Source organism: Rhinolophus sinicus, linkage group LG02 (assembly GCF_036562045.2).
Source record: "Rhinolophus sinicus isolate RSC01 linkage group LG02, ASM3656204v1, whole genome shotgun sequence".
Taxonomy (NCBI): Eukaryota; Metazoa; Chordata; class Mammalia; order Chiroptera; family Rhinolophidae; genus Rhinolophus; species Rhinolophus sinicus.
Window position 1 is genome coordinate 68,928,306 of NC_133752.1, and position 27,025 is coordinate 68,955,330.

Genomic DNA, 27,025 nt, shown 5'->3' on the forward strand with positions numbered 1-27,025 from the left:
ATACTTGTATGCATTTAACCTGCCATTCTTGAAACAGGCATCTTCCAAACCAGTAATCTTTTAAAGCATATATCTAATCTAATGCCATTCTCCTACCGTCAGGATAAAATCCAAAGTACAAAGCCTAACATGTAAAGGTCCTTTATGACCTGGCCTGTGCTTGCCACCTCTCCAACCCACACAGGTCTTTTGTGCCTCATTCCCTACTCCCCTTGCATGTTATGTTCCTCTAATGTATGTGCAGTCCCACGTTGCCATACTTCTGGGAATTAACATTTACTCATTCGACAAATATTTGAATGCCTTGAATGTACCAGTGTCAGGCATTATACTAGTTGCTAGGGATACAATTAACAAAAAGACAACCCAGTGCACTTACAGAATTTGTTTTCTAGTTGGGAGAAGCAGTAAACAAATACTATGTTTGGTGGTAATACATTCTATGAAGTTAGGAGAGGTAAGAGGGATTGAAAATAGAGTAGAAGGAATTGAGTCCCTCCTTTTCACTCACAATATGTACTCATTTAGATCCCCTCCTCCTTTGTATATTCAGAATATCTTATCCTTTACTCCATGACAATAGTGTTTTGAAATTGTTTGCCCCTGGAATATTCCAGGACTTATTGAGGGCAGAAATTGGATCTTCATCGTTGCATCCTCAGGGTCTTGCACATAGTAGGTAGTCAAAAACTTATTTTTGCACTAATGGATTTAGCAATTTATGATTTGAGAAGCTTCCATGTACATTATTATCATTTGATCCACACAGAGGCAGGCAGAAGAAATGTTATTTAGCCAACTTTACAAATGAGAACTGAAGCTCAGTCATGTGCCCAAGGAACTTACTTCCTTTCCACTATTTTCACTGTTCCACAATACTAGATTTACAATTCCTTAAGTATTTGAGGCTGTGGGCAGTTAAATGCAAAAAGCACCATTAAAAACATTTCCAAGGACTGCTGAAGATGGCAGGGACGGATTGTTGATGTACTATGGCACATCATGTTTTAACACACATTACGCTGCCTTTTTCCTATTTTGAGAAATTAGCTGAAGGGAACATTGAATTCAATTTTCATGGTGAATCAATTCTACTCATTCCATCCTCTACACTGCTAAATGGATATTAAATAATGCATTCATGTACCAGGACATACTTTACATATACTGATTCATTTAATTCTCAACCTTATGAGATGGGTGGTATTAGTCCCATTTTATGGATGAGGAAATTGAGTCACAAAAAATTTAAGTAACTTGTTGAAAGTCACATCATCCCTCACCTGGACTACAACAGCCTCTTAATCTCCTTGCTTTTGTCCACAATAGCCAGAGAACTTTAAAACATGATATAAGTACGTCATGTCACACCCTCGCTCCAACTTTCCAATGGTTTTTCCTCACTTCAGTGTGGCCTATAGGCTTAAATGATGATCTACTCTTACCCTTGCTCATAAAGCTCCAGCAATACTAGCATGTTTGCAGGCCCTCAAAATGCAAAGCTTTTACTTCCTGTTCCCTTACTCTGTAAAGCTATTTCCCCACATTCTTTATATGGCTTGCTTTTTTATACATCATTGCTGTGCTCCTCAGAAACCTTCCTTTCAATCCCTATCACTATCTTCTCACGTTGGTTATTCTTCATATGCACGTATACTTCCCTGAATCTATCCAATTTATCTTTTATGGCTTGTCATCCCCAATAAAATGTCAGTTTTGTGAGGGTGGGGGCCTTGTCTCTATTCATTGATGCTTTCCTAGGACCCAGAATAAAACCAGGCAAAACATAGTTCACAAGTGGATGAATAAATAAAGCCTCACACAAGAGGTGAATAGTTGAATCTTTGTCTTTTATTTGGCTGCAATGTTTAAATTTCAGAAGGTATTAAAACAGCCATTCTAAGCATGGTTTATGACACACAATTTAAATACTCCATTATTGGGCACAATTTTTCTTCCTCTTTTCATGTTTAGCTACAAGTGCATACTCAAAGATGGCAAACCAGTTAGGTTTGTGTAAGTTACTTTTTACAAGTTAAAATACTTTCAAACAAGAATTTAGCACTGAGGAACTACTGATGATATATATACTCTACTAAGAAACAAACAGTGAAACTAATGACCATTGATAATGGTCAATCCTAAATCAGTGCTTGAAAACTGTCATGTACTGTACAGAAACAGGTGGAGTTTTTGCTAGGCAAGGACAGAAGAGCTGACATAGCAGCCAATGACTATTGAGTAACCATGAAGCCAAAGTTTTAAAGATGTTAAAATCAAATCTTTAATTATTCTTGTGAACACAAGAAAATTAAGCCATGATTTTCGCAATTCCCCCATGTCTGACAGCCAGCCAGGCATAGCGTATCAGATCATAAGGCAGTGTGAGGGAAATAAAGTGTAAAATTTTATTTTGTCTCTTGGAGCTTACAATCCAACAGAGTAAGAACTTCTTATACTAGCCACTGTAGCTATAGGCGATTAGGGAAGGTTTCATGGAGACAGTGAAAATAAAGCGCCAGTAACTAAGGAATAGATTTTAATGACAGAAATGAGGACATTCTAACTAAAGGTACAAATAAGTGATCCAAAAATTATGAGGAAAGCAAGCTCCGTTGATGGGTTACATCAGCGATTCTTAACCTGTAGACCACGAATAGCTTCAAGGGAATCCAAGAACCAAAGGAATCTATTAGTGACTTGTGTGTAATTTTCTAGGGAAGTCAAGAACATTCGTCTTTTCAAAGGAGTCTGTTGCAAGAGATGGTAAGTGCTTATGTTGTAAGCCCTTGGACAATCAACTTTAAAAAGGTTGAGCTGAGAATGAAGCCCTACACAGGCTAATGTAGAATTTGACCCCACCTTGAGGCTTTTGTACAGTGTGGGTAAACAGGGTAACAAACTCAAGACTTGGTGATGAGTTAGATCGGAAAGGTCAGAAAAACATCAAGATTCTGATTTGCTACAGTGAGTATAAGGGTCAAAAAGTGTAGACAGTGTAGGCCAGTGGCAAGTGTCTTACCAAGATTTTATCTGTATCAGAGATTAACATTTTGGGGGACACAGACCTTTTTGATAAAACTGTAATTGCCCCCTTTCCAAAAAAGTGAGCACATACATAAAATTTTACATGTAAGTTTATGGGGTTCATGGACACTTGGATGAAAGTTTAGTAATCTTTAAAATTCTCAGGGCTGCATAATTATAACAGTGATTTCCAACTATATACTTTATAGATTGATGAACTATGATACCTCTCATAGTTCATACCTCTCTATGATACCGCTCCTTTAGACGTGAATCTTGCTGGGTACACTGCCCAGACTTATTTATAAGAAAGAAACTAGTGATGGTTATCAACTGGGAGATTCCAATTTCTGAAAATGATGGTTAGTGTGGCTAAAATACGTTATCAGAATTAAAAGAATTTTATGATCCACAGATACTCACCGTAGCCAAGTTAAGATTTACTAAATCTTTCATTTGGAATGGCAAAGGTGGCTCTACCTTTTTTCCATGGCCAATTGCCCTGACACATATCCGAGTTCTCAGAAAAGTCCCCTTTCCGTGGTTCTATAGTGCCCCCTTATTTCTTGTGTCTTCCCTACCCTCAACACCAATCTCAATTTTTCTTAAAAAAAGCAAAATCAAAATGTTATTTTTATTAATAGATACAGAAAATACACACCATTTTGAGATACTGGCTGCAAATAAAAAAATTATGCTCTTAGAATTTTGTGACGATCAAATTGACAGGATTATATTGCTCTCACCATCCTTCTCTAAGATGCAACCATTTTAACTTTCTAAAATTTATGGGCTGAAATATACAAAGTCAAGTAGTAACTTCAGAGCACTATAATAGGACATTGGCATTTAAGAAACATTTGATTATGTTACTTACCTAACAATGACTATATAGCGGGTAAGAGATTAATTTTAAAATGTCCTTAAATATGTACATATATTTACTAATCCATGAATCTAGAGAAGTATTTATTCACTAATACATTTTGTTCTCTGATTGATTTAAAATCTTTCCATCTAGCTTGATATTTTTTCCTGCAGCTAAACGAGTTTTTTCTCCTAAAAAAAAATACAATGATGTTCTTTCTTATAAATTGCCCTCTCTTATTTTCTTGTCAGCCTGCTTCAAGGAAATCCATGTGTTTAATATACTTGCTCGTAGTTTGGCCCACACCAAATGGTTGTTTAATCCAAATATCTGAGCAGCAAACTGAGCTGATCCTTCTGGAGAAAGTATGGTTGAACAGCCAAGACCTATTGGTTCGAAAAAAAAAATAAATAAAATTGAGCTGTCAATTTATAACGAAAATGCCACTTAAGCCAACTATTTTATACTCAGAGAAGTCCTGTTAGCCACAGATAATAAGAAGCTACTGTATTGTTCTTGTCTACAGTAGGATCTGCAGGAGTTTCTATCCTTACTTTGGAGTGCTCAAGTGGTTGTAAGAGGATAAATATCTATCTGCCATGAACAGTATTTTATGTACATCATCTATCACTCTTCTCACCAAACCCACAGGCAAAAAAGTTCTTTTCATATACACAATCCCTTTAAATCCCCGGTGAAAGGCAATAGAAATGAGACAAGGTAAGTGGGTAGAAGTACCTGTTCTTAGACAAACGAGGTATGCTAAGTGTTTTGATAATATCCTAGCTACTCCTTTATCTTTACACTTGAGCTATTTTAACATTTTTTAAGCAGTAAAAAAATCAAATCTAAAGAATAATCTTAATAAATATAAGGTTATAAATAAATTCAATAGTAATAAGATCTAAGACAGTAAAAAAGTAACTTCCTTGGGGGCTGCATGTTTGCTCAGGCAGTTTCATGGCAGTGACGTAATGTCTGTCACTAGAGTCAAGGACTAGCTAGCTTATGGAGCCAAAAGCTCCATTTTCCCAATATTCTTGGAATTCACCAGGCTCTTTGAATCTCACTATCCCCAATAAAATAAAAATCACAAGGTTAATTTATTAACTTGTATTAATTTATGCAGCTCCTCACATGAAAGCAGTCATGTTACTTAATATTAATTTTAGTATCATTATCTCCGGGATAATGACACTAAAGATGGGAATGATAACAAGTAGCCATCTTATGTGAAGATTCAATTTGTTAACACAGATAAAGTGCTTGGAGCAGTGCTTGGCACGTAGTGAGTACTCAGTATCAGCTGTTTTTAGTAGTAATGTACTAGGTAGAATGTTCTACTCTAGTAACTGAAATACGTGTGCCTCCTGCCCAGAACTGCGTTTCTGATACCAGGAAAGCTGAATTAGCAAAAAATTAGGTTATCTAATAAGCATGCCGTAAGAGAAAGAGAAATAGAGTTTTTAGGATTTTACACAGGCCACGGTAATACTGTTCCTCAAAAGATTATTCCCAATTCTAGTGATCAGAATGTATACATCTTCCAGATTCCCTGTTTCTCCTTGGACAGTACTACATAAAAACTGCCAAATTTTTGCTCATGACATTCCTATGGATAACTTTTTCTAAGTTCCACGGATAATACCATTGTAATACCAATAGTATAATACCTATACTATTCCTCTGCTCTAAATTTGGTTACAGTTTTATATATAGCTGTAGATTTTTAATTTGAGAAGTTGCTATAATCAGATGTTTAGTTAAAGATGGATTAATCACAAGATGTATTTCTGAAATCATAAAAACAATAAAGGGAATAAACAAAACAGACATAAACACAGCTGAAAGGTAAATGGAATGTTAGCAGACCAAGAAAATGTAATCCTAAACAGGATGTAGGAAAAGATGAGAAGCAACCGGACATTACAGAACCGACTCAAAAATTGAGTAAACCAGAGAAGAAAAAAAGATGAGCTCTTTTTTGGATGTAAAGTTGAGGAAATATTCCACAAAGTAGAGCAACAAGAGAAAGAAAATAGAATAGCTATCAAGAAAGTCCAAATTTGAATAATAAGTCTAAATAGGAGAGAAAATGAAGGGGGAAGGAAATTATTAAGTAATTCAAGAAAACCTCCCAGGACTAAAGAATCAGAGTTCCAGATTAAAAGGCCCATTGAAAGCCCAGGATGAAAACAGACTCACCACGACACATCTTTGTGAAATTTAAGAATAACCGACAGACAAAAGATCCCCAAAATTTCCAGAAAGAAACAAAATTCAGAAACAAATGAGAAGATTGGAAAAATTCAAACACTATCTGGAAATTAGATGTTTTAAAGAAATTACAATTTTTTTAGATGCCACATATGGTATCATTATGATTTAAAAACTAGAGTCCTTATCATCTAGACATTTATCTTTAAGTATAAAATATTATAATGTCTAAGCTCTGCTTTAAAATAATCTAGGAGAGGGCTACAGATGCAACAGATGTTGCTGAAAATGGGTAATGGGTACAGGAGATTGTATTACATTATTCTCTTTACTATTTTGCATGTTTAAAAATTTTTAATGAAGAATTTAAAAAAATTCAATTTATCTTACCACTGGGTAGTCGAAGAGAAGACCACACATCCTGAGCTCCCCAGTCTGGAGTTAGGGGAGGACAGCTGATAACTGGGTATGCAGTGTTACCAGACATCACTGGTCCTAAACCATTGCTTCTGCCTGCCACTGCCACAAATACAGTAGGAATGCCATCCCCTAGGAAAATAACAGGTTTATAATTATGTTAAATAGTCAAAATAAATTTAAAAATAGGTTAAAAAAGGGTCTTAACTACTCGAGTTCCTTTATTGGTCTCAAAAAAAAAGCATAAATAAGACTATTATTACATACATACTAAAAACGTTAAGGTTCACTCTGTCACTTATTGTATGCCAACTAATGAAGTAGCGAGATAGGTCTGGCTTGGGGCGGCTGGATGGCTCAGTTGGTTAGAGCGCAAGCTCTTAACAGCAAGGTTGCCTGTTCGATTCCCACATGAGCCAGTGAGCTGCACCCTCCACAATTAGATTGAAAATAATGACTTGACATCCTGGAAAGACACACTGTTCCCCAATATTCCCCTACCCCCCCGACAAAAAAAGAATAGGTCTGGCCATCTTTGAGATCTATGGTATAAAGGGGATTCCAGGGTATCAGTGAAGGACTGGCTCAAATGCCCCTTCTACTATTGCTGCTTAGGCTCACCAGGACGAAGAACGATGCCACCCAAACCAGTGTCTGTCCTGGTGTCCTTCAACCAACAGGGTAACAGAGACGAAAGGTTTATAGGTACTTCTTGAAACGAGTTGAAGGCAAATTCAGTAACATAGTACCCAAATTTAAATCCCTTCAATATATTTTCTAACACAGCTCCTAACACATATCATTCTTTGATAAACTTATAAATCATTCCTTTACATTTTTCTGAAGAAAGAGTTCTGGCTTTTATTAGCTTATCAAAGGGATCTGAGACCTTCCCCTCCCCATTAAAAACAACTTAATAACTACGCTCCTGTAGCAGCTACCTTTGGAAGGGAAACTCAATAAACATTTTTTCCCACTGAGAAACATTTGGTTATCTCCAGGCCTCCATTAATTTTACATCAATGCTATCCTATCACGACATTTCTTTTATACACTAAATTCTGAAATTACTCCTCAATTTCATGTTTGATGGCCTCCCAGAAAAGGCTGGTCATTAAAGGTACTTGAGAGGATCTGCCGCTTCAACCTCAGGCCTCCCACAATTGATACGAGGCCTATTTTCTGTTGGAATGTATTAGGAACAGTGCTCGGGGGCTTCTTATTAGGTACAGATTAATTCTAGTCTATATTTTCCTTCCACGCTTGAATTTTCAAGATCTTTCTCTCTGATCCATTCTTTTATAAGTTCCTTAAACTCTGGAGGTAGCATGAAAGCCTAGATTATCACATTTTTCCCTTGGAAATGCAGCAAAGCTCTTTTTCAGCATTATTCATGTAAACATAAAATTTTTTGGGAAAATCAGAACTTCTTGAAATGCTCTAGTTATTCGATATTTACCTTCATACTCAGCTTTAATCCTCAGAGTTTCATCTGGTCCTTTATGAGCAGATGTTACCCGAAGTTCACATGGAATGCCAAAATTTCCACAAGCCTTCTTGATTTTTTCACAGTGACCGAGATCAGAAGTTGAGCCCATCAATACTACAACCCTGCACTGACTTTCTGGCTTCAGAAGCAACTAGAAAAGAAAAACATGGATATGAAAAAGAAGATAAGGACAAAAATGGATACATATAGGGATGAGAACCAAAATAGTCAGTTTACACAGCTATAGTTTAGAGTCAGATTAGATCTGGACAGAATATTTTTTTCTTAATAGACCAAATTTAAGACAGACAGAACAAAATGATACAGAATTTTTCAAAATAGCCTCTGTAAAATAGAGTTCTTCCAAATTAAGACCTAAAGAGTATGATTTGTAATCAGATAAAATTATGTTTGTTATTACAAGAAGCAAGGATACTCAAACCTCTTAATATTCAAGAAGCTATAAATATATTTCATTCTGTATTTCATTCTGTTTGATGGAGGTTTTAAGGCACAATCAGCCAAAATATAGAGGTCAGGTTATAAATTGTCAATATTTAGTTGCATGAAATTCAAAACGCATGTTTCAATGGAAATGATATTCTAAAAGGTAGTTAGGACCATTGAATAACTACAAACCCCATTGGAATTACAGTAATCAAAATACCATAAATCTTAAAGTAACATTTTAATGTCACATGAAGTTCCAATTTGAACTCTGCTAACAGAACCCAGTCTAATGGAACTCTGAGTAGCAGTGGAGAGGTGAATAGGAAATTTAAGGCTTCTCCTGCAGGAGCTAGGAGGAGACAAGATTGCAGGTTTCCCCAACAGGTTTTGGGAGGAGTGTCAGCAGGGGTTCCAATATGCCAGTGAGGATAGTTCAGCTGGCATATTTCTTAAAGGTACTCATTTCTTTCAAGTCATTGGAAAAAAGCACTGCACCTCCCTCTTTTTTTCTTCTGGAAGCAAGATTTTCTTGGAGAGAAACACAAAATGTAGTATGGATTTACTACAAAAGGTTTACCTCTACTCTTTCTGCAACCCACTCAAAATTTTTCTTTACTATCTGGAGCCCTTCAGGAGTTACTTCCTTGAGGTCACGATATGACTAGAAAATAAGATAGATAAAGTTTAGAATGCAAATATTCTGTTAGTAATATTCTTGCTATCTGAAATTATTCGGTTTCTGAGGTTTGGGTATAGATTATGAAGAGTTTGCCTAGCAAGGGATATATCTGAAAATGTATCTGAGGTTACGAGTTCATTTCCTCAATTAGACTAAGGAAAGTTCAGACAGTGAATTGAAGTATGCTTATATTTTCATTTAAGGATAAGCGCTGTCTGCACTAGCAACTACAATTAACTGTGCTGACAATTCTTATGTACATATAAGTATATAGAGGGTCTTGCCCTAATTTTGTTTTTCATAGGGAAGAGCAGAAATAGAACCTGATAATACCCGGAAGACTTGGGACAGAGTTCCAGATCTGCCAGTTACTCTTGTACTTCTGAGGATATCTATCCTCTTAGAGCCTTAGTTTTCAATCAACCAAACAAGGATAATACTTGCTCTGTGTGAGTCTATTAAAATAATAAAATGATAAATCTGCTTTGTAAATGTAAAATATTATTCCTATCTTTTTTTCAGGATATAGGAAACATATTTATCTTTAAAAATAAATAGCATTCAACAACTCAGGTTTATATCATGAAGAACAAAAAAATTGCCTTCTCTTTTCCTCCCATCTTCCGTTTCTTCTCTACCTCTGCCTGATCTTGCAAAGGATTAAAAAAACCTAACACATTACCTACCTGTTTGTCTTTCTGTTGGCTTCGATCTCCTGATGGCCAGAGTCTCCAGGAATCATTATCAATAACATCAGCAAGAACAATTTCTTTGGAGGTGACATCAACACCAAACTCAATCTAGAAACAGCATATCACCAAATAGGTTTTTCAAAATTATACTACTAAAGACATTTCTCAGTTATAATCTTCACTATCAAATCTCCATTTTCGTTTGTACCTTCATATCAACCAGTGTACAGTTCTGGGGCAACCAGGATTTCTCCAGTATTTCAAAAATAGCCTGTGTAGCATGACTCATGATATCCACTTCAGTTTGGCCTATAACAAGTCCAGCAAAGCAAAATTTTGCAGCAATGAGCTGTTCTTCAGACCATTGTGGATCATTATTGGCATCATCCTGAGAATAAAGTATAGGAGTACAATTAATTTAAATATAAGCTTTTTGAATTTTTCAGATAAACTGAAGTCCTTTTTTCCTTGAACATGAATTACTCAGAAATATTCATTTTCTCTATAAAGATTTTTTATTTAAAATACCTTTTAATTCCAGCAATTATTTTTAATTTGTCTACATTCAACAGCTACTTTACAATTCAAAATATTTGGGTAACTTATTCTAGATCATCAAGTATTTGAATTTATTCTATATAAACTAAGCACAAGTTTGTGATTTTTATTTTTCCTTTATCAGTCAACAGATATGGTAAAAGGGCCAACACATTTTAGTCCATCTAATCTTCCAGGATGCAGTTTTCATAATCTTCTGACCTTATTTTTGATAAGAATTTATACAAGATTACAGGTCTTTAGGGACATTATTTGATTATTCAAGGGACTTCATACCAAGTAGAGATTAATGAAAAAATAAAATACTTTTATTCTAAGTAGTGTCTCAAATTTACATGAAACTTTTATGGATTCTTGATTTGTGTAATTAAAAACACAATACAAATTTAAACTGTGCAGTTCAATAATTAAAAATATAACACTGACATTGCTTCTGAAGTAGAACTATGCTGAACAGCATAACCAAAGATGGAAAGAGAAAGGCAGTTTCAATAAAGAAAACCAATACAAATTCATAACCACTGATTCCTACATTCTTTATTGTATGTTTTTGCTTAGGAGACATTAAACTATTATGCTGCATTAGACTATAAAAATATCCCTCATAATAGCCTTTATTTCAAACTCTTCAACAGTAAATTGAAAACTTTTTTGAATTGTTACTTCCTAGTAACTGTTAATTTTAATTTGTTCATTTTGTTAGTTATCTTGGTCAAAAGTAAGATAAATAGATTTTCACAGATGTTTTCTCTTAAAAAGTTAAACTGTCATTGCTAATGAAAGTGAACATTATTGACACGTTTTTGGAATCACAATTGCAGTATCAAAAGCTTTAATAATGTCAAATTTTTTTGACTTGGTAATTATACATTTGCAGCTATGTTATAGTAAGACACTGATGCATAAAATAATTACCTTGAAAAACAACTCCACTTTAGGTGGGTAAAACTTATATCCTTCCTTGACACCAGGATTTCTTTTGAGAAAAGAACCAGTTGCTATTCTTCTACAAACCCATTCAATTGGAATCATTTCACACTTAGGTGCAATGAATGCTGTCTCCCCACATTTTCTGGTGAAAGCAGTTTTTATACCTATATATTGGTAAAAAGAAAAAAAAAAAAAAAAAAGAAGCATTACAATTATACTTTAAAAGGTAGATCTGAGGCGTAATAAAACCCTACCCTTTACAAAATACAAAACAAATACTCTATCTAGCTAAATGCATTACCCCTAAATGGCACTATCAAAAATAAATTAAGTTTTTTCAAAAGGGTGGAAATAGAAAAACAAAATTATTAACATGCTTTCTACTGCTTATCAAAATATTCAGGAATATTTCACCAATGTCACATGGCAAAGTATATACTGAATCAGAAGATATGGGTCCCAGTGTCTTTACCACTCATTAATTCAAAAAATACTTTTTGAGTACCTCCTCTGCCAGTGGGTACTTAACTTTTCACAAGGCACATAACATACACTAGGTGGCACTAAATTATTAGATTTAGTTGCAGGATTCGCATATTCTGTAGTCCAGTATTATGCGGGCCTTGTAAAATACCAATTTACTTATCACAATTAGATATAGCCCTAAGTTTTGGATAGCGTTTTTTTCTTAATATTTGAAGCAACTAATCCTTGAAGCAGCGTCCAGTATGTAGCAGTAGGAACATAGTGGCCAACAGGATGAAGAGCAAAGAAAATATCTGTCCTTCCTCTCCCTTCTCTTATGCAAACTTATTGGAAAATTAAGATAAAGAGCTCACTTGTGATGTTTAGGATGCGAGCTACTTTATGTGGTGGCCTTGGAAATAATCTTTCCAAAAATAGTTACAATATTACCATGAATCATATGATCCAGCAATTCCACTTATAGATATTCTAGGTACTAACATTGCAGCCTGAAGATGAGCATTATTATGTTAAACCCCTGCAGTTTTCCACATTTTAATCTATGTTAATGCTACAGTATTACTTTGTACGGTGATGTAGTAACACTTCGAGGAGAGGCAATATTAAAAATTGAAAGCAGGGACTCAAACAGGTAATTGTACACCAATGTTCACAACAGCGTAATTCACAATAGCCAAAAGGGGAAACAACCCAAGTGGCCATCAACAGAGGAATGGATAGACAAGATGCAGTATATACATAAAGTGGTATTCAGTCATAAAAAAGGAATGAAATTCTGATACATGCTCTAACAAATTAAACTTGAAAAAATTATGCTAAGTGAAATAAAGGACAAATATTATATAATTCATTCCATTTATATGGGGTACCTAAAATAGATAGTAGGACAGAGGATACTAGGAACTGGGGAGAAGGGAAAATGGAGAGTTATTATTTAATGGGTTAGGGTTTCTGTCTGAGACAATGAAAAAGTTCTGGAAATCGATAGTGGTGATAGCTGCACAACATGGTGAATATACTTACTGCCATTGAATTGTACACTTAAAAAATGGTTAAAATGTTAAATCTTATGTATGTATATTTCATCACAATTTAATTTTAAAAAGTATCAAGACCTATCTTATGTCAGGCATTGTAAATTTATTTTTTTGTTTAATCCTTTTAACACCTGATAAGGTAGACAGTATGATGATCTCCCAACAAAACATACAAGGACACTGAGGCATAGTAGTTACCATGTCAGCTAGTATTGGGTAAAGCAGGGTTTCTGACACACTGTCTGAACTTGATGAGCTGCCCGCTTAACCACTGATATACTGCCTCTCCTAGAAGTGTTAGTACATCATCGTACAAATACTAGACATTAATGTGAATTAAAACATCTCTTAGAAACCTACATGGGTTTAACATAATAATGCTCGTCTTGAGGCTGCAATGTTAGTACCTCCAATCCCAATCTAATCCTCTAATCTAGGATGAAATTTTTCTTATCAAGAAGTATTGGGGGACTGGCCTGGTGGCTCCGGTGGTTGGAGCACTGTGATCCTAATGCCGAGGTTGCTGGTTCAATTCCCACATGGGCCAGTGAGCTGTGCCCTCTACAGCTAAGATTTTGAATAATGGCTCTCCCTGGAGCTGGGCTGCTGTGAGCAGCCGGAGGTCGGGGTGAGCTGCCATGGGCTGCCGTGGGCTGCGGTGCTGCGGTGGGCTACCGTGTGCTGCCATGAGCAGCTGGTGGCCAGCGTGAGTGGCCAGCAGCCAGCAAGAGCTGCCGTGAGCACAAGGTTCATAATACCAGCATGGGCCAGGGAGCTGTGTTCTACATAACTAGACTGAGAAACAATAGCTTGAACCGGAGTTGGGTGGGGGGAGCAGGTGGAAAAACGGGGGAAAAAAGTATTGGGGATCTTTGATTTTATGTATGTATCTACAACGAAGGGAAGCTACATTTATGGAAACCCTGCACTGTGCTAAGTGTTTATGTGTTATCTCATTTAACCAAATATAAAATTTTCAAGGCAGGTATTTCATTTTACAGTGAAAGAAGCAATGAAAGGGCAGCTGGGAATAGTGGAAGTAAAAGGAGACAATGTTGTTAAATTATAAAATTAGAACTAAGATGATAAAAAACAAAGCTTTCATAGGTAAGGAACCGGAGACTTCAAAGGTTGAGTGATCCAAGGCAATGAGGCAGTGGAGGGAGAAAGCTCAAATCTTTTACTAGAGATTTCACACACTACAGACCAATCAGCTGCTGAATGAATCCCTGCAGAAAACCCTTTATTCTAATTCCCCTCCATTCGCTCCAAGTGCTCTCCACACAATGTTCTGATCTTAGTTTCATCTAATAGATTTCTCTATTGGAAATAGTCTTCATTCAGCTTCAGAGTAGGAGATAACCCTGAAGATTTTTGCCCGATTCCTCACTTGGGGAATGGCAAGAGGTGTGGTTAGTCTTCAAATACTTTACAGAGATTTCAAGCATAAGAAAAATTTGAAATTCTGTATTATCTCCAAGGGGTGGAGCAAAGAATAATTGTATAGAATAACAAGGACTAAATTTTAATTCATTAGAGCTGCCCAACACCAGTAAGGGCTTCCTTCACAGGGAAGTTCCTTGAGCTCCTTTATAGTTAGGTCTCTTCTAGGAAGATGTCTTAGGAGAGAGAAGTTGCAAGGAAGATATATGTGCCAGACAAAAACTAGAGCAAACCGTTAAGATGCCTTGGAACTACCTACATGATACTACTTACCAATTCCAAATCAAGCAAAGCGTTATGGTGCAATTTAAGAGTTCCTGGTTTGATTTCAATAAACTTGTGAGACATCTCCGAACAAAATGTTAATCCAAATGTCATCTCCCCATGAAAGAGATCCAAGTGTGTGTGTATGTGTGCGTGTGAAAGGGAAGAGATTGTGGGGGAAGCCACTTACCTACTCACTGTAATAATTAAAAACTATAGCTGGTAATCAACATGCTATTAATTCAAATGTGTCATTTCCCCATGAAAAGGACTAATATGATTGTGTGAGAGAAAACATGAAGGGGAGGCTACTAGGAAAACCACTTACCTGCTTCCTGTAGCAACTGAAAAATACAACTGGTAGTTTTATTTGAGATTGCAGCTTTTCCTTCCAGGTGATTCTTTCTGGCTGCATTTCCTGCTGTAATCTGGTCCTTGGACTGCAGGAGGACTTTTCCTGGACTATCTAACAATTCATAGACTTCTTTTGTTTTACCTTCATAGAGCTTTTTACCAATGTTCAGTACTGTGGAAATAAAATGGAAACATCAGATTTCAGGAAGAAATTTCCTGAATATTGAAGACTAAACACCTAGAATAATGAATCAGTGAACATACAGAGTGGATAAGTAATAATTTTAATAAAAATTAACTCACCTGCATAGAAACTTATGCTCTACAAAATATTTTCACATGCATTTATCATATTTGATTCACACAATTTTGTGAGGAATTATTACTATGTAAATTACTACAGAGATTAAGAAACTAAGTATCAAAAAGCAAGAAAGTGCCATTTAGAAACCATGAAAGTGAACATTTCAGCAAGATTAACTTGCCAAGAATATGCAAGATGAAGGAAGTGAAAAACATTTTAGAGATTCTACTAGTTTAGAGATATGGCAGGAAAAATTCTGATCTAATGCCTTGATTTTATGGAGCTGTTACTCAATTATCATCTGGATCTTTCGGTTTAGTCTAAAATTTTTAATGCAAATTCAATTTTTTCTTTGTGGAAGAGAATGAACTGATAGGCCAATACAAGGATTTTGGTTCACCATAAATTTAGAAATTGAATTTGTGGGGTAAAAAACCCAACGTTTTACCAGCATAAATGGCACAATCTTTACTGAGGATGTAATCACTCGTGGACAAAACGATTAGTAAATATGATAAATGCAAAATGAAGCAAGGAAACTTTCTGCCTGGTCGTATTGAAACTCTCCAAAGCCATCATGGCACCAAACGACTACTTTAAAAACACACACAAAATCTGGACAGAAAAGAGCAAATTTTTCTGAAAGTTCAATTATTAACTTTCTGGAACAACAGGTTATTAACCTAACGGGAAAAGCAAGACTTTGAGTTAAAGAGTCAACACCTGATGTTCCCGCACCTCTCTAATCCCTCGCCATTTCTCGTTTTAATTATCCTTTTCCTCTACTTTGTTCCTTTTCCCCACCCCAGAAGCAGTTCTGGGTATTTGAGAAAGTTCGGAGAGGCCCGGGTGCGCTGTTTCCAATGCGTCTTTCCGCGGCACCTGGGCCACATGTCCGCCCGCCTAGCGGCCTAGAGAGGCGGCTGCAGAGAGACCCCACACAGTCCCGGGGAGGCTGTCATCTGGGCCAGGGGGCGCGCACGTGTCCTCGCCGAGCCCGCGAAGGGCCGGAAGGCCGCGGAGGGCATGAAGTCCCCGGCTGCCTCCTAGGGACGCCCATTACTCACCCTCAGCTGTCGCCATTTTCCTTGGTGGGCTGGGGGCAGTGGCCGCGCTAGGAAGAGAGGCAGGATTCTGGAAAAGAGGAGTATCAGAGGCTCACAGGGCGGGGAGGGGAGGCGCGCGCCACAGACACACCCCAGGGGGTGTCGTGTGACCCACAGCGCCCACTCGCGCTCTGGTCGAGCACCAACAGCACTCACGGAACACCGGGGCCCCTGCCGACCCAGAAGAATTTCAACTCCACGAGTGAGCGCTTTCTCCGCGGATGCACGCGGCGCAGGCGCAGCAACGCTGACCGTCACCCTCCCCCGCCCACGCCGGCGCGGTTCCGGGGAAGGCGAAAAGTGGCGCGCACTGCGGCCCCGCCCCGTCCTACAGAAGCCCGCGAGCCGGACGCCCTTCTCCGCGGGAATAGCGGTTCATAGGTTGGAGTGTACCAAATAGGGACTCCTGGGGGAAAGCATGTGGGTAGGGCCATACAAAGTGTACATCCTCTGGGAGAGAAATGACGTTAACCCCGCTAGCCTCATCACCCCAGTCTTGGGTGCTAGAAAATAACGGAGATCTACTCCAGTGGCGGACTAGCTCTACTCCCCGCAAGCCCGTGATGCCGCCTCTCCTCTGTGGAGCCTCTCCTTCTGCCGACGTCATTGGAGGAGGCCGGACGGGGCGGCGGGCGGCGGGGGAGGGGGGCTTACTTGGGGAGAGCGCGCGCCGCCGCAGTAGCGAGGGTCGTGCCGCTCGGAAGGAAGCGGCTGTCGCGAGCTTCAGAGGCGTAGGCGCGGTGAGGGAAGCTGGTTGGTGCGTACACCCCTGCCGCGGCGGCAGGTCCTTCCACGTGCTTTCTGCGGCGACATGGAGCTACAGGAGTTGGGGATCCGAGAGGAATGTGGCGTGTTCGGGTGCATCAGCTCCGGAGAGTGGCCCACGCAGCTAGATGTGCCTCATGTGATCACTCTGGGACTCGTGGGGCTGCAGCACCGGTGAGCAACCCGGTGAGGGGTGGGGGTGGCGGCGCGCATGCTTCTCCATTTGCTCAAGCTTCTTGTGGCTCAAGTTGGCCATCTCGCGGGCTCCTGAAGTTTGGGAGGCCGGACCTCTCTTACCTGAACTGGGACCTGCCTGTGGCATCAACTAGGTTGCCAAGACGTGCGCGGGGGCTTCCTTGCCTCGCTGAACTTTAGCCTACCCTCGCACCCCCCAAAAAACGCTTAATGCTCTTTAGGGTCTCTCCGCTCCCTCCGGTGTGTGCACCCCAACTGCTGGCTGGTTTTAAGGTCTCAGAGCCTGGAGCTGCTCTTGTTGATAGGCTTGTGTCGCGTAGCTGCTGGTGTAGGACCGACAGGCAACAACTTGAGATGTTCGCGCGCAGTCTCCAACCACTGCAAGCTTTTGTTTGCAAGGGCAGAGCTATTGAGCTGTTGATGATTTGAAGGTAGTCATAGCTATGGGAACTTAGGGATCCTAGAGTTCAAACCCAGAGAAACAGGACTTGTTTGTGTTCAAAAGGAATTATCAGTTGTAGATCTCATAAATTAACAGAAACCAATCAGGGATTGGGGCATCTGCAAAAGATTTCATTGGTAAACGTTTTAGATACTGAATGATAAGGTTAGTAGTAAGAAGAGGCCAAAAGTAACTGCCTTCTTTAAAAGAGGGAGTGGGGTGTAGTTCCTGTGTGGCAAAATACACGTTGATTTTGAAAAATTGGTAGATCTCTTTGAGTTAAAAATAATTTTGCTTTCATGATCTTTCAATTTCTTATTACTGGAACTTGATATAAACAATTCTGTTGGATTAAGAAATATAAACCTAGGCTTGATGTTATCACTGAAAGTATTACAAAGTTTCCATAAGGCAATACCACAGCAATAACTTCTAGAACATTTAAGGAACTTGGCAATAACACTTATCAGCAATATGGGTGAAACATATATAAATGCATTCCAAGTGATTAGCTTTCCCTCACCAAGCTTAAATTAGAAGTAGTCTTTTCCCTCTTTTCAGGGTACCAAATACTTGAGTTTCTCACATCTTGTTGTATTCCTTGTTTACTAAGAGTAACTTAGAATCTGGGAGGAATCAAGAAGAATATTTTTAACTTGAATGACTCTAATCTTGATTGTGGGTTGATTGTAATAGAGATCTTGTTTTGAAATACATTTATCAAGAATATTATATGTATATTATCCAAGGAAAAAGTAAAATCTATATGGTAGTCCAGCACAACATTAGTTTATAACTTTCTTTGAAGTAGTTCTTTTGGATATTCTGTCATGAAGAGAGGGGTGTAGAAACTAGGGATCTATAGAGTTGCTTGGTGGTCTGGGGGAAATACACAAACTGATCTTGAATTTTTTTTCTTAACTATTATTTTTTAGCTAAAATAACTGAGAAAGGTCATCCCCCTTATCTCTTCATTAAATATGTGCCTAAAGGAAGGGGCTGATTTTTTTTTTTAAATGAAAACAGCTTGATTCCTAGTTACATACATTATTCTAAAGGTGCTTCTATGTGAAAGAATTATGAGATAAGAGATACAGGTAATAAAAGTGTGCGTATATGATTATATGATAAGATTTTCCTTATGTAGGCATAGAATCATTAACGTTCTTGGACGGCTGGTTCGCACCCATAATTCTATCCAATTCAAAATTTTAAATTAGCAAAGACCTCACCCTTTAGAGGAACTGACTCTGATTGGAAGAACAAGGAAACTCCCTTAGGTCTGAAAGGTAAAATCTTGTCACTCTGAACTGGTAGATAGGGGTCAAAGATGAAGAGCTAATGATTTTATGTGCCATTGAATCAAGGAATATCAAACTGGAAGCCAAGGGGCCGGCCCGGTGGCTCAGGCGGTTAGAGCTCCTTGCTCCTAACTCCTAAGGCTACCGGTTTGATTTCCACATGGGCCAGTGGGCTCTCAACCACAAGGTTGCCGGTTCAACTCCCACAAGGGATGGTGGGCTGCGCCCCCTGCAACTAGCAACGGCAGCTGGACCTGGAGCTGAGCTGCTCCCTCCACAACGAAGACTGAAAGGACAACAACTTGAAGCTGAACGGCACCCTCCACAACTAAGATTGAACGGACAACAACTTGACTTGGAAAAAGGGCCTGGAAGTACACACTGTTCCCCAATAAAGTCCTGTTCCCCTCCCCCAATAAAATCTTTAAAAACAAAACAAAACAAAAAACTGGAAGCCAAGATGGGTTGTTATAGCTCAATATAGTTAGTTGTACATATATGTGTGTGTATGTATGTACACACACACACACACACACTGTGCACTGACAAGTGGTGGTCTGTTGCTGAAGGCTCTACCTCCTTACCTTCCGCCTTACCCCATTAGTTTATAATAGTCTTAGGAGTAGTTATTTTGGGTATCCTGTCAGTAAGAGTTGATTATTTTTTTTCCCTTTTTGATGAAGGAATTTCTTTCACACATTATCTTCCTAAAACGTGGAATCTAGAAGGTGGTATTTCTATACCTTTTACATTGTATTTGGTTCTGTTTTTGTCTTAAGCATAATCTGACCTAAAATAAATTTAGTCTCAGGGATAACAGAACACATGAAGTTATTATGTATTATATGAAAACAAATGGATTATCAATTAATTGCTAGACAGTCTTGTACTGGATACTTAACCATATTTTGCCATGTATAATGCACATTTTTTTTAACCTAAATTTGCAGGGCAAAATAAGGATGCGCATTATACGTGGGTAGTACTAATTCTCTATATAAATGTTTTAAATTCTTTTATCCTTATGAATTAAAAGTGTAACTCCAGAAATCAATAATGATATCGTATGCAAAGTAATACCCTGGAATACAATAATTGGTTTTGTTGAGCTTACAATGAACTTGTAATGATGAAGAGTTCTTGGCCTTCTATGATGCATAAATATGTATCATAAATTTGTTACCGATACATAAAATTTCTTGTACCTTATACCTGTTCTTGTGTTTTGTAATTATAGTATTTATTACATAAAATTTCTTGTACCATAATATGTTAAAAAATAAAGGCTAAAATCTCTTTATAATGCAAAGAACAAGAATTTGAATTAAAAAATTAAAATGAAAGGTTTTTCCCCCCGCAAAGTTTGGGCCAAAAACATGGGTGCTCATTATACATGGCAAAATATGGTAAATCCAGATGGATTCATCCAGAAGTACTTCTTTTTAGTAGTTCTGGCTATTCGTAGATTTATTCCATAGCTCCCCTTTTTGTCAGGGTAATGTTAGTTTAAGATTGAAAAATTAAATTGTCCTCTTTAGCTGTATAAGCTGTGTGTGTGTGTGTGTGTGTATGTGTGTGTGCGTGCGCGCGTGCGTGTGCATTTTCATGCCAGATTTCATATAATCACTAAATGCTTTTTTGGTTCAGAACACATCAGTTCAGTAGTTGGCAGAGTTCTGGACAAACCACACACCCCCTCGTAGATCAAAAATCTTAATCTTTAAGCCAGTCACATTTTTATGGAGACTAGAATGACTGGACGTCTTTGAAGATTTCATAAAAGGAATTACTGACACGTCATAGATTTATCTCATCAATCAACTACTTAGCCATTCCTTAGTTAGGAGATGAAGATGCCCTACAGTGAATTATCACTTCCCTGGGTTAGGAATTGAACCCTACAATCGATAAACATTTTCATACCTCTTTTAAAAATGTATGATATTTACCTGATGAAGTTGGTTCTCGGAGGGGGTCTCCTGTCTACAGAAACATTCTGTAGAATCTTTTGGTTCTGTTATGCTTTGAGGAAACCGATTGGCAATGATCTCCAGAGCATTTTTCTTAAGAGGTATAGACACTGGCTCTGCAAACAGAGTATGGTATATAACATTACCACTAGAAAGGCACTCCTGAGAAAGTGTAATGCACTCAGATAAACTTCTATGGAATTAGTTCTGGTTATTTTTATTTAGTTTGTTGGAGAACAAAGGAGTAGATTGTGAGAGAACTTGCTTTGAGTTGCCAAATTAAGGTTGGGGGTAACTTTATTTTGATTTTCATCTCTTAGTAGTGGCCAAATATAATGTTTTATATCCCCTTTGTTGGGAAAGTGACTTATTTTAAAACTGTCCTTGCTAATTGTTTCAGTCTTTGATTTTGAAAGGCTTTTAGTTCAATTACTTTCATAATTTAACGATTCTCAGTTTTAAAATCATATGTGTTTTCGATTCTCCCAAGTTATAACTATTATTTAGGACTTTGCATTTTGTATTAGTCTGAAGCAGAATTTATGTATCCTCAAGAGTCTCAAAGTACTGTGGCTTTGTCATTGTCAATATTGGGAACAGCTCCTTAACATCAGACTTGAAATCTAGCCTAAAGTTTCCTGGTAACATCAGTTTGATCTTGGGCAAGTCTAACTTCTGAGTCTGTTTTCTCATCTGTTGGGCTGGGCTACACTTGTATATTTAAAGATCCGCTACTCAAATTCAGTGGGTTGGGAATGATACTGTTGTGTAGTTAGCCCTTAGCAATTTCCCTTTTCAATAGCATATCCACTAGAGGGCATTAAAATAAGGCAAAGGTGTGGCAACTCATCTGACTTGCAATTTATGTCCAAAAATGGAGAATAAAATTTTCAGCTCACTTGAGATATAAAGGTTTTCAGGTGGCAGGGTGTGTGGGGAGGACTAGATACCTGCTCTTCTCTAATATTTTATTCAAAACATGTTTGTTGAGTTCCTACTGGGTACATATTCAAGACACTGTGGTAGACACTAGGAGCCCTGTGCCACACGGGACAGAAGTGGCCTCTGCCCTTCACAGAGGCAATGCAGCCATCTGGTTGGAGAGCATAGACTTCTCTATGCCTCCGTTTCCTCCTCTCTAAATTGGGAAGAATGATAGCACCTACCTCATAGAGTTGGGGTAGGGATTAAATGCACGAATATTTGTAAAAGTGCTTAGAACAATACCTGGATATATGCTTACCCATGACCCTGCATCCCTCTCCTGGGTAAATACTCAACAGAAATACACACATACCGTGTTTCCCCGAAAATAAACCGGGTCTTATATTAATTTTTGCTCCAAAAGATGCATTAGGGCTTATGTTCAGGGGATGTCATCCTGAAAAATCATGCTAGGGCTTATTTTCCAGTTAGGGCTTATTTTCAGGGAAACACAGTATGTTTATTGAGAGACATGCAGAAGAATTTTTATAGCAGCATTATCCGTAATAGCCCCAATCTGGAAACAATGGGAATATCCAACAGTGAAATGGAGAAAGAAGGTAGTGGGATGTACATTCCTATAATGGAATATTCTATAGCAGTAAAAGAGAACGAACTCCTGCTGCAAGTAAAATCATGGATGAATCTCACAAGCAATGTTGACTAATGTACGGTGATGGCAGTCAGAATAGTGATCACCTTTACAGAGGCCAGGAGGGTGATTCCTGGCTGGGAGGCCTGGCCGCTAGGGTGCTACTGTGATGTTTTATATCTTGATTTAAGTGATAGTTGCATGGGTGCGTTCACACTGTAAAAATTGAGCTCCTCAACTATTTGTGTGTACTGAAAACGGTGATAAATGATAAGTCTATGAAATGCTGAAGTTGGATTATCCTAGAGATCCAACGAGATGTAGTCATTTGCTCTGTGTTGGATTCCTAGGGTCAGAGAGAGACTAGAACTCAGGTTTCCTGATTCTCAGTCGGGTGCTTTTACTTCTATTCTGCATTTTTCTTCCATATGCTATACTACATTCTATCTGTTACCTTTCCTAACAACTTTAGTGGGTCATTTTGGACTTACAGCTCACATAATGAGGTTGGCTTCTGAGTTTGGCTTATTTGTAGAATTACTAAAATGTTACACCCATTACTAACTACCTTTAGAGAACACCAAAATTCAGAATTTATTAGTTTGTAGGGTTTTTCTTTTCTTTTACAGTCTTCTGTCAGCATTCACTGTAAAGTGTAATTTAAAGGCTCATGAGAAATGGGTAGTTGTGCAGAAATTTCTAAGTATGGAAAAGTTTCCATGTACTTTGTCACTTTCACTCTTAATGAGCTATGAAAGAAACCATTATTTTTTGCTCTCACACAGCTCATGAACAATGTATTTAGTCTAATTTGTCAAGGACAGGAATCAACATCTCTTATCAAGAAAAATTAACAGAAACTTTTCTCAATGGGGAAAAACTTGGCATTTCTCAGGCTCTTACCATCTTCGTGTGCTTTTCTCTTGATGCTGAAAGTTCTTGGGTGTTTGGCATGACCTTCAAATAATTCTTAAAACAAACAAAAGAACATAGGAGAAAAAGAATGATGTGAAATTATTTAAAATATATTAGTCTTTAAGCATTGAAGTACACTAACATAAGAACATTTAAACAATTGAACAGATAAAGAACAATGAGTTTCATAAACACAGACAATAGTTTAGTGGTTACCAGAGGGTAAGAGGGGTGGGGGGTGGGAGATGAGGGTAAGGGGGGATCAAATATATGGTGATGGAAGGAGAACTCACTCTGGGTGGTGAACACACAATGGGATTTATAGATGATGTAATACAAAATTGTACACCTGAAATCTATATAATTTTACTAACAATTGTCACCTCAATAAAATAAAAAAAGAATGAGTTTAAGAATTAGGACGCTTTCAGTACAAAATTTGGAAAGAAATGGAAACTCTTGACTTAAATTAGTTACGTATTTTACAATAATTTTTGGGTCATTTGAACATAGCAGTAGTGTTAGGATTTTATTTTTGAAGAGTTTCTGGCTAAGTTAAAATGCAAAGAGCAAAGTTTATAGCATTTTTATTGTACAAGGTCAAATCTAAGGTTACCATATTTCCATTTGGCAGTTCTGACAGTAGGTTATATTAGGATGCAGTTAACTTCTTCATAAATTCTCATTTTTTTTGAGGACTGCCATTTTTCTTTTGCAAAACTCTGTATTCATGTTTTAAGTTTTTGTATGTGGTACAACATTGTGTCCAATCTCTGTCTATTCCAAACTGCATTAGTCTAAGGGCAATTTCCTCAAATATTTCTTTGTTTCTTGTGTCCCCTTCAAGCATTTGCTTAATTTTTTCCTCAGACCATATGTGTATAAGCGCTCTGACCTCATTGTCACACCAGTGTTTTCCAGTCTCTGTGTTGCTTACTGTTATAGTCTGTAAATGACTTGTAGTGTCTTCTAAAGATGTATGATTACCTATAAATGAACATGATTCATTAATTATTCAAACTTATAGATAAATCATGTATTTGAATATCATTTATTTAAAATAACCTGGATTGCTGTAAAGCACTCCAGGTTATTTTGACCCCACAATATGAGGGTCAAAATGTTTTTCATGTGTTCATGTTCAAATAAAATATTGGCAAAATTACAAGTCAGACTCACCCCCATTATTGGTGAGAATAATTTAGCTGCTTTTCATCAATGACTAATCTTCATTAGATATTTATGAATATGGAGTGTCTCAGTGTTTACAGATTTCTTTTAGTAAGACGTTCCAGCAATAGACATTTTCTCCAGCTGTAGATGTTTTCTTTCCTCTCCTGCCATATACCTATCAGCTCAGATATAATGAGGCAATACTATGCACAATAGAGAGATTCTCCATAAGTACTTAAACTGGTATATATTAGACTTTAAATGTCAAACCAACATTTAAAATTGAACAATTTAGACCTTGTACCTAACCCAATACTTTGTGGTGCTTTGGGGCTGCCCACCTCTTCGAAGCAGTACTTAGGGTATCTTCCTCTGCCAGCAAACAAAGAGAATAGCAATTTAAATTTGTTGTTTACCAAACTCTGATTTTTTGCAATTGAAGATTGGGCTGAAAAACTAGTAAGGCTGGGTTTCCTAATCAAAACTGGAACCTCGAAGCCAAGAACATTTGCCGTCTACAACCTAATTTTAAAATGGCTGTGTAGGATTAACCGTCTTCAAAATCTTGCAAATAATTCTGCGTTAAAAGTCACAAGGCAAGGCAGTACACTGAATGCTCTATGTAGGATTGTGATAGCACTTTTAGACCCAATTTAGTAACATCTTTCATTTACACTTTAATGAGAAAGGGCTCATATCTTTTTTTTCTCATTTGATCCTCATTGTAACTAAGAATGATCCTTACTGCAATACATATAAAGGAATAAAAGAGAGTAAGAATAAGTGGTTTTAGCAATTTTCATTGATATTAACAGCAGGTAGGTGATAAACATTTTAAGAAACTGATGGTACTTAGCCTGAAAAATATAACATGGCTTTATTCTAGCGCACCAGTGTATGTATAGGATGTTTATAAATCAGCTGTTTGTAATTTGGGGAAAGTTCCTTCTCAGATGTGTGTGTTGGATTGCTGTGTTGAAGTATAGCAATGCTATGATAATATTCTTTTCTTCTATGCACTGGGACATTGTTATTATTTTTCAAATTGTATGTACAGGTGTCTATGCAGTTGCTTATAATGATTATTGTAAAACTAGGCAATGGTTTGTATTAATAGACCCGTGAGGCAAAAGGTGGGTAGGGGGCCCATAAGCATGTACAATAGGTATGTGGAGATTTACATCACGATAGGACCACATCTTGTTCAGGACATGTTTACACTGTAAGACTGACTGGAAGTTTGGCTTCTAGCAATATTAAGACCTCACATGACAGGCTGTACTCTGGAGCCACATAGGGATACCTAATAAGCTTTTTTTTTTTTTTTAATTGAAAATTTTACCAAGATAATTGTAGACTCACATGTAGTTGTAAGAAATACAGAGAGAGATCTTTTCTACACTTTGGTGAGTTTTCTCCAATGGTAACATTTTGTAAAACCTTAACATACTATTTATTACATCAAGGAGTTTGACTTTGCTACAATCCATTACTCCGATTCAGATTTCCCCGGTTTTATAATCATTTGTGAGAGTGTGTGTGTGTACGCGTATGCTTGCACGTGTGTATGTGTATATTCAGTTCTATAATAATTTTATCACCTGTGTAGGTTCATGTCTCCATCAAGGTCAAGATACTCAACAATCCCTTTGGTTGCCCTTTTATAACTACACCTACCACCTCCTTCCATGCCCAAACCTTCCCCCATCTTTCCCCAGGGACTACTTTTTTGAGAGCAGAAGTTCAAGGTAAACTTTGAGTTCAAACCTTATTTCAACAGAATATGAATTTATAACATTTTACTTAAGTAACTAGAGCCATCAGTTCTAGGCTCAGGCACATGCCCTACTTTTGGGAAATAGAAACATTTATAGAGATTAGGTATTATGTAGAATTTTGAGTCATAGAAAATAAGATGTCATTGTTGGCGGGGGATCCCTAAATTCAGTATCCTCTCAGGAAAGAGAATTGATTTTCTCTCTGTGTACTGCAGTCCAATTCTGACTCTAACTACCCAGAGTTAGCATCAGACTTGGGAGCTTTAAGGGCTCAATCTTCCACAAGATTGCCCGTACTTCAGATGCCAGCCACACTTCCAGCTGACTGGCTACAAATTCAGGGGGTCCATGATCCCCTTAGGCTCTATAATTTGCTAAGATGATTCATAGAACTCAGGAAAGTACTACACTGAGGATTACAGTTTCATTTTAAAAGAAAGAACTTGGGGACAGCCAAATGAAGAGACACACAGGGTCCTGAATGCAGAGCTTCCGTGCCCCCTGCCCCATGGAGTCAGGGCATATGGCCCTCCGGGCACATCACTATTCACCAACCAAGAAGCTCCTCTGAGCCAGAGTTTTTGGGACG

At 37.7% G+C, this 27,025-nt stretch overlaps 2 protein-coding genes across 2 annotated transcripts in view; one reads left to right on the plus strand and one right to left on the minus strand.

Moving 5' to 3' along the window:
* Window positions 1-1,836: 1,836 nt before the first annotated feature.
* On the minus strand, window positions 1,837-16,926 carry PAICS (phosphoribosylaminoimidazole carboxylase and phosphoribosylaminoimidazolesuccinocarboxamide synthase). Its single transcript, XM_019740096.2, has 9 exons — window positions 16,283-16,926; window positions 14,886-15,083; window positions 11,313-11,491; window positions 10,048-10,227; window positions 9,834-9,947; window positions 9,046-9,129; window positions 7,989-8,169; window positions 6,503-6,661; window positions 1,837-4,281 (listed from the first exon to the last, which is right to left on the minus strand). The coding sequence occupies exons 1-9, from the start codon at window positions 16,296-16,298 to the stop codon at window positions 4,115-4,117; spliced, it is 1,278 nt and encodes a 425-aa protein (XP_019595655.1). The 5' UTR covers window positions 16,299-16,926; the 3' UTR covers window positions 1,837-4,114.
* Window positions 16,927-16,992: 66 nt separating this feature from the next.
* The window catches only part of PPAT (phosphoribosyl pyrophosphate amidotransferase), a 28,438-nt gene continuing 18,405 nt past the window's right edge, over window positions 16,993-27,025 (plus strand). Inside the window, exon 1 of the mRNA XM_019740095.2 lies at window positions 16,993-17,260. Coding sequence (XP_019595654.1) covers window positions 17,133-17,260 — 128 coding nt within the window. The 5' untranslated portion in view covers window positions 16,993-17,132. The remainder of the gene's footprint in view (window positions 17,261-27,025) is intronic.